This window comes from Sinocyclocheilus rhinocerous, unplaced genomic scaffold, assembly GCF_001515625.1.
Source record: "Sinocyclocheilus rhinocerous isolate Xijiao unplaced genomic scaffold, SAMN03320098_v1.1 scaffold753, whole genome shotgun sequence".
NCBI lineage: Eukaryota > Metazoa > Chordata > Actinopteri > Cypriniformes > Cyprinidae > Sinocyclocheilus > Sinocyclocheilus rhinocerous.
The window spans coordinates 615,489-623,967 of NW_015655991.1; the positions used below are offsets into that span (position 1 = coordinate 615,489).

The following is an 8,479-nucleotide window of genomic DNA, read 5'->3' on the forward strand; positions in this document are numbered from 1 at the left end:
AACATTTTGTAGACAAGATTAGAAAAATTTAAAAGATCAAGAAATCGGACATTTGTTCAGTTTCACGGTTTAATTTAATTCAGAAACACGTTGAATTTTTATTCACATTGTGAATTTTAATTAAAGAATACAATTTGTAAATCCAGTCACTTATTTTGTTACTTATCAATGGACAACTATTCATTTTATGATAGGAAAGTACGGACAGTGCCTTTAACCAATCCTCTACATATGGGGCACTTGCGTAAAGAAGGTGCACACTCTTTGCATACCACTAGGTGACCACAGGGGATGAAGACAATGTTGACCTCCTTGTCCATGCAAACTTTGCATGTGCGCTCCTCTTGAAGTCTTCTCAACTGTTCCTCCATAGGCAAGTCTGTGAACATGATGGACACAGTCAATCACTTTATACAAGCTCTTTGTTTCAGAGTGGGATCTAACTGATTCCCTTAGTGTGATGGCTAGAGATAAAAAGGGGCAAAATCAAAAGAAAACCTTTTCTCATGTTTGAATATACCTGAAAGATCTTGACTCGGTGATGCAGCTTCATTTGTCTGGGCTGAAATTGCAGTAAGAACAAAAAATAAAAATTGGTTGTCAATATTATGTAGTGATTCTGTTTGTTGTGGATTTGTCCCTGCTCTTTTTAGGATCTTTACAAAAGGCATCACCTTTTTTTAATGGTTCAAGTGTTCCTATCTACTGGCCGTGCAACTTTACACTGACACAGACTAACAACATGTAACACTGAAAATTTACAGACACTTTATCTCATATCTGATTCATATATTACATACCCATCAGTTCTCTCAGCAGGTACACATCATTCTTCTTGATCCAGTTGCGGAAAACCTCTGCTGCGGCATTTCCTTTCAACAGGACTAAATCAATGAGCTGCCCTGTCTGCTGCTTGACTGAAGTGCAGTTACGAATGGTGTCATACTCTTTCTGTGAAATGACGTTCTCCTCCAGAAGATGATCCATTAAGCTCTGGACGCTTTTTAGACGCTGTGTCAAGGCAGCATGATGTTTCTTAAGGAAAGTAAAACCATCTGCAAAGAAACACGAGTGTTGGATTCAGTCAATTCCAAATCTTGAATCATTAGACACCTGGTAGAAGATACATTTTGTAGAAATACCTGAGGCCATCTCCTCAGCAAGAAGCTCTCGCTCCTCCTCTCTCTTCTCATCTTCTGCACTTAGTAAATCAGACACCAATTCTTGAACAGTTTTGTAATTCTCTCCACTTGTAAGAATTTTGCTCTGGACTGTTTGCTTCACCAGGCTACGCTCAAATCCCATCTCTAAAGCGGACTTCACCACGGGATTGTTCATCATCACTGCATCTTCTGAACGGTCTTCTCCAGGACCCAGGTGTACAACTACACATGGGTTAATAAAAAAAAAAAATCGTATTTAATCTACTTTAGTCAGTGTAAACTTGACTAAAATTAATGAACACAAAACTTGACATGGAATACTAACTAAATTTAAAGGTGACCCATTATGCAAAAATCACTTTTATAAGGTGTTTGAACACAATTGTGTGGCCGCAGTGTGTGAAAACAACCAGCCTACAATCGTAAAAATCCACCCACTCATTTTTTTTTAATAATCCCAATAAATCATAAACAGTCTCTCCAAACCAGCAGTTCTAGATTTCTCCCTATAATGACGTCATACTAGGGAAAGTCCTGCCCATTTGTGACACTCTCTGCCCTATTAGCATAGACACCGGCCTGAGTGAGAAGCAGCAGTCCGCCATTACTGTTTTCTTGCTGTAGCTGCTGGAGATACAATGTCAGCGACAAAGGCATTACAAGTGTCGTGTGCTAGGATGCACCAACGAACATAGGAGTCTCCATAGACCGCTGAGGAGACGGTGGTTAAATTTCATTTTCTAAGGAAATGTCCCAGGGAAAAAAACCCAGAAAAGTCCTATATGTTTGTGCAAATCATTTTACGCCGGACTGCCTCACATACGAGGGTCAGTTCAGAGCTGGAGTTGTGCAAAGATTGATTCTGAAAGAGGGATCGATACCAACGCTTCGTGCGAGAACGTCAGCTCCAGACAAACTGATGCTGCCTTCACGTGCTACCAGAATGATCGTAAATAGGAATGTGGTAGTTAAAAATTGCATATGAAAGCAATGTGAAGTCGACCACTTGAATTTGTCGAGCTCATAATGTGATAGCACGTGAAGGCACCATGAGACCAGCTATGTCGTTATTTTTTTTGCGCCGTGCTCCCCGTCTGTGTAATTCATAAACGCGCATTTACGATGCACAGTACAGTCAGATTGTGTGATATTGTCCTGTTTTGTTGTTGCCTGTATGCCGGAGAGCTCTTGAAGCTCCGCCCTCTTCTGAAAAGGGAGGTGGGAGCACCCGCTCATTTGCATTTAAAGGGACAAACACAAAAATGGTGAATTTTTGCTCATACCCTAAAAGTCGCCATTTCAACAAGCTATACAAATTTATCTGTGGGGTATTTTGAGATAAAACTTCACATACACACTCTGGGGACATCAGAGGTTTATTTTACATCTTGTAAAAAGGGGCATAATAGGTCACCTTTAAAGGACATTATCAATGGTAAAAGATGTGGAAATTAGTATCACATGTAGGTCAACACAATAGAAAACTTACCAGGTGGATCAACAAATTCTCTTGAGTTGCGGTCTCCATTAGTCAAGAGCTGTAAAACATGTAAACTAGGTTAAGATATCCATCAGGGTGCATCGTATTGTTTGAATAGCAAATGATTTTTAACATACCTGTTCAAATAGTCTTGGAAATCTTGCTTGAATCTGATGAACAAATTCTTGGCCCTTTTCTTGCAACAAGTATTCACATCTAGAAGAACATGCATGCATAATTAATATTCACATAATGTCATCATGGGACAGAAAATGATGCCACTTTTATTTACCTTGGAAACCACTTGGCATGTTCTACCCATGGATCATCACCAGATTCCCAACATCTGAGTCCACCATCACAACAAAAGCACTTCACATCATCGTTACGACCTACCGAAACAAACAAAGAAATAATTGTAAGCATGGGGATCTAACCACAAAAGTTATACATTGAATGACTTGTAATATCATCAAGACTCTTACCAACATAGTAAAAACCAGCTTTAGCCAATTGGTCTGGTCGAACAGGTATTCTCGAGGGCCAGTTGACAAACGTAAGCAGCCTTTCTTCACACTGTTGCATTGCAGAGTTGGATACATTGGAAAGGCCGCCACTAGATAACGGTATGTTATCTGCACGGTCGCCTCGAACAAAGCGGCAGTTGGGGTAATGCCTCAGGTGCTCAGATACCGCCCGGTCTCCTGGTTCCCAGTTGCTGAGCTGGCCGCCACAACTGAAGCAAGCCACCCTGTCGCCCTGGCCAAGGTAATAGAAACCAGCTTTGGCAAGCTCAGCTGGAGTTACTGTAGCAAGAGTCCAATTCTGAAACGTGTCAAGGCGCTCCTGTTCCCGACGCATACTGGGATTATGAAAAGCCGGTGGTCGCTGGTGAGACGTATCCTCCACTCCACGGGAGGAAATGGGACTGGAGGGTGCCAGGTTGGTGAATCCCATGTTTAGGTAACCCACCTGCTCCTCTGTTTGGCCAGAAACAGATGCCGCAGTGGTCGACGCTCCTGCGGTTGCAGGGGCGGACAGCTGCAGGATGGCTATGTTGCGAAGCGGGGAAAAGGCTGAGTGGGAGGACGACAGGAGGTTTGCGGTGGCAGGTAAACTCTGGATGAAGCTGCAGTTGGGAGACAACTGTTTGTGGCGCTCGGCAGGGCAGTCACCGGACTGCCAGTTGTCGGCCGTTACATTGCAGCGGAAACACTGGACACGGTCGCCCACTCCGGTGTAATAAAAGCCTGCTCGAGCAAGACTCCGTTCCGTCACCAGAGCAGTGGTGGGGAACTTAGCATACGTGGATATACGAAAGAGTTCAGATGAATTATCATACTGTAAATCTGCAGGGGCGCTATTGCGACACAAACCCCTCAGGAATGCACTGTTTTGTATAATTTCCATTTAACAAAACTGGGGAAAGGGATGTCCAGAGGAGAGAAAGGCTTGAATACCCTGTGTGCGTGCAGAAGATGAACTGTGTGAGCAAGACAAATAAGATTACACAAACATCTAACCCCTTACGAAAAAAAATTCCTCCTTATCAATCATGATTTATGTCCTTACAAGATGACTCGATTACACATCAAGGGCTTCACAGAACTGGTGACACGCGTAGTGAACTAAAACTGCATGAACATAATGTGATGCATAAAACAAGCCACAAACAAACAAAGCTTGTTTGGATGAACAAGATGAATTTGATGAGATTCCTCCACGGCAGCTCTTGAAGCTCATCCTGGATCACTAAGAAATACACCACAGCTAGACTGACCTAAACACATTTTTAAATGACAAATGGTGGTTTCTTTGGACCTTAACAAATAATCAGTGTGAAATCCAACATAAAAATGTGATCACAGGGTGTGTCCATTCAAGTCTTTCTCTCTGCTGGACATCCCATGACGCGTGTCTAGTCGTCCATCACAGAACACACAATCTTATTATAAAAATGAAATGAACTCTTGAACAGATAAACGGTCGATGTAGGAGGTATGTGACTCCTTCCCCTATGTTGCAGGAACCTGAAAATAACACAAAACCACGTTTAGTTTACAGGTCTATATTAAATGTCATGTTTTTTCCAATATAAAAGGCATGAAGGGTAAAGTAAAACTTGTATATCACTAAACAGGAGACTGAAAATCTTGAATGAAAATGTAATAATAAAGTTAAAGTCAGCATGAAATGAAAGTTGCGATCATTCATTCTTCCCTATTGTGAGGTATGTATTTGAGAGAAACGGCTTCTTAAAAAAGAAAGAAAAAAGAAATGTAGGGCCGGACTTGCTTTTGTTCATTGGAAATTGAATGGATCATATTTTGTTTACAGGTTGCTGGAAGGGAGGGATTATTGTCCTACCCTCAGTGCACACATTATCAGAGAAGAGTTGTAGTAGGGAAATAACGAGAAGAATAACAGTGCAATAAACTGCAATAAATTGTCAAATTGTTTGAGCTACAACTCAGTGTTTTTATAACTAAGACAATACATTAAAATAATATGGTAAGAAACACCAGTGTGCAATATCAAGCAGTAAAACGAGCTGTTTTGTACAGTAAAAAAAATAACTGTAAGCGAATGACACCGGTGTGCCGAAATCGGTGACCTATTGAAAACTGTGACCAGGGGATGCTGTTCAGCAAATGTTCTCGTGGGAGCCCACATGCATTAGATCAAACGCTGAAGCCGAATGATCAGCATCAGAGGAGACGAGCGGTGCTGTAAAACATGTTTCATGTCTTAAGACTAAAGAAAACAAACTAGATATTGTCACCAGCACCTAAATTCTTATATAGAAAAGAATTTAAACATTAATGCTACTGTTGTCTGCTAATGTGTTAGCCTACTACTAAGAATGGTTTCCTTATTAGATGTTTTAGCGCTTGTTATGTAAAACATATTCTGATTATCTGATAAATATAGGTCTTATCTTTATTCTTATTACTATTTACTGTAATTACCCAATAAAGTTGGAGATCTACAGTTTGTTCCTTACAAATGCATATGATTGCAGTTGGCTAGGGTCACTGAATCTGACAAGTAAAAATTCATATATCTATCAAAATGTTACTTTTAGCGCTTGTTATGTAAAACATATTCTGATTATCTGATAAATATAGGTCTTATCTTTATTCTTATTACTATTTACTGTAATTACCCAATAAAGTTGGAGATCTACAGTTTGTTCCTTACAAATGCATATGATTGCAGTTGGCTAGGGTCACTGAATCTGACAAGTAAAAATTAATATAACGTTAGCTATCAAAATGTTACCACTCTTTCATAATAACTGACTAAAATGTTTCATAGAGTGACTCGTGATGTGTGAGCTCCTCTTCTTTCTATTTTACATAAATAAAGCATATTGATTAGATATTGATATATAGATATAGTAGGATCTGACAGGTTAAACTGAAAGCTACTGAAATGTTACCCCTCTTTATTTAATGCATGTGACTATAATGCTTAATAAAGTGACTTATGTGATGTGTCAGCTCCGCTTATTTTTCTCATTTAAACAAAAGTTGTTTGATATATAGGCTACCTACAGTTAATTGGTTTAATCATTTATAAAAAGCAGTAAGAACTAGGCTATACTTGTTTTTATAGCTTTGTTTGTTATTCATTTCAGAGTCTGCACTTCATAAAAAAATTTAATATGTTAATATGTGAAGGTATTATGTGGCATCAAGAGAAGCAGAACTGAAATTAAAACATTTATTTGCATGTTTTGTAGCTTAAAGCTTTTTCAAAATAAGTTAAGCAATTCTTAATTTTTTTTAAATAAGTTAGGTTCAACTCGTGTTAACTCATTTAAGTTGAAATTACCTATACAGCTAAGTTGACTGTACAGTGGTGAAATTTCAGCAGTGTTAGTGGTGCAATAACAAACCTTCTGAATGATAACCTAAAAAAAAGCATCACAGAAATTAGCTTAGTGACGTTTTCCTTTTTTTTCTGGTTATGATTTCTGTAATGTCTAATAATTGGTGACTGTTACTCAAAAGACAACAAGAATAAACCTAGAGGAAATCTTTACATCACTTGAATGAGTTTGAAGAACACAGACTTATAAACTTAGAGTAAAACGGGGTAACATTTTGGTATAGCCTATAATTTTGATCTGTCACACCATACTGTATCTATAGGACTATGTCAGCTGATCAATATGCTTTATAAAATAGAAAGAAGAGGAGCTCAACATCACACTTTATTAAACAAGTCACTTTATGAAACATTTATAGTCAGTTATTATGAAAGAGTGGTAACATTTTGATAGCTAACGTTATATTAATTTTTACTTGTCAAGATTCAGTGACCCTAGCCAATTGCAATCATATGCATTTGTAAGTAACAAACTGTAGATCTCCAACATTATTGGGTAATTACAGTAAATACTAATAAGAATAAAGATAAGACCTATATTTATCAGATAATCGGAATATGTTGAACATAAGCGCTAAAACATCTCATAAGGAAACCATTATTAGTAGTAGGCTAACACATTAGCAGACAACAGTAGCATTAATGCTTAAATTCTTTTCTATATAAGAATTTAGGTGCTGGTGACAATATCTAGTTTGTTTTCTTTAGTCTTAAGACATGAAACATGTTTTACAGCACCGTTCGTCTCCTCTGATGCTGATCATTCGGCTTCAGCGTTTGATCTAATGCGTGTGGGCTCCCACGAGAACATTTGCTGAACAGCATCCCCTGGTCACAGTTTTCGGTACAACACCGGAATTCTCACACATTACATTTACAAAAGTCCGCGCCCACTCTAACGGGAAAATAAGGTGACGAATTTCCTGCTTTGTCAGTTCCTCATTCCTACAACCAATTATCATATTACAAGTAGAAAATGGGAGGTTCCTCTACATAGTTTCATTCTCTGAACTCAAATAACTTTTTAATCACTGAGCTATATCAAGAAGGTTTTTGCTTAACACTACTGGGAAAAAATGTCTTGTAGGTGGTACTGGTTAAAAAAATGTGATGCGTTTCCACAGGATGATGATGATTATTCAGACGATCGTCGTGAGTTTCCCCCTCATTTATGATATTTGTGGTCTAATACGAATTCGAATTAAAACGGACAGAAAATAACTTGATGAGTCATTCCACCTACATAGACCGCATTCATTCCTAAGTGGGAAACTCGGGTGAAATCCGTTTTATCGCTGTCACAGCCTACAGCAGACAGGCGTCGCTTTCGAGGCGCTGCCATTTTGGGTGTAACGTTAATACCAAACAAACTGTTATTCTTTTTAAAGGACAAAAACAAGAACTACAACACTACACAGGTAATCAAATGTTGATTTCGGCCAACGAAGGTTTACAAAAACACCAACTCACCGTTGGACAAAAGCGGATTTTGTTCAACAGCACGAAACGACCTTTCTTCGGTTCTGTGCAGCTGGTGCTTAGCGGAAATGACGTCACCAGAACCGCCACCAATTTAACATTTAAAGTATTTACATATGTCATGATTTTATATAAATATACACAAATACACCTTATTTTCCTCTAATTTTCTCTGTGTGTGTGTGTGTGTGTGTATACACACCTAAATCCTGTGTTTACCTAAATTTATTACTTCAGAGTTATGTACCCTCTAGAAGCTTACGTTCTGCTAGTGAACGGCGTATTATTGTGCCATCTAAAAAAGGCACAAAATCACTTTCACAGACTTTTTCACTAACTGTTCCCTCCTGGTGGAATGACCTGCCCAAATCAATCCGAGCAGCTGAGTCCTTACCCATCTTCAAGAAACGACTAAAAACACATCTGTTCCACCTTTATTTGACCCTCTAACTCTAACACTTTC

At 38.8% G+C, this 8,479-nt stretch overlaps 1 protein-coding gene across 2 annotated transcripts; it reads right to left on the reverse strand.

Moving 5' to 3' along the window:
* Nucleotides 1-67: 67 nt before the first annotated feature.
* LOC107718959 (baculoviral IAP repeat-containing protein 2-like) lies at nt 68-8,084 on the reverse strand. Of its 2 annotated transcripts, XM_016526214.1 has the most exons (9): nt 8,008-8,084; nt 3,129-4,673; nt 2,936-3,035; nt 2,781-2,859; nt 2,653-2,701; nt 1,143-1,385; nt 801-1,055; nt 521-562; nt 68-379 (listed from the first exon to the last, which is right to left on the reverse strand). In XM_016526214.1, the coding sequence occupies exons 2-9, from the start codon at nt 4,051-4,053 to the stop codon at nt 186-188; spliced, it is 1,887 nt and encodes a 628-aa protein (XP_016381700.1). In that variant the 5' UTR covers nt 4,054-4,673; nt 8,008-8,084; the 3' UTR covers nt 68-185. The 2 variants fall into 2 exon arrangements, with proteins under 2 accessions (XP_016381700.1, XP_016381701.1); XM_016526215.1 differs by lacking the exon at nt 521-562.
* Between the last annotated feature and the right edge of the window lie 395 nt (nt 8,085-8,479).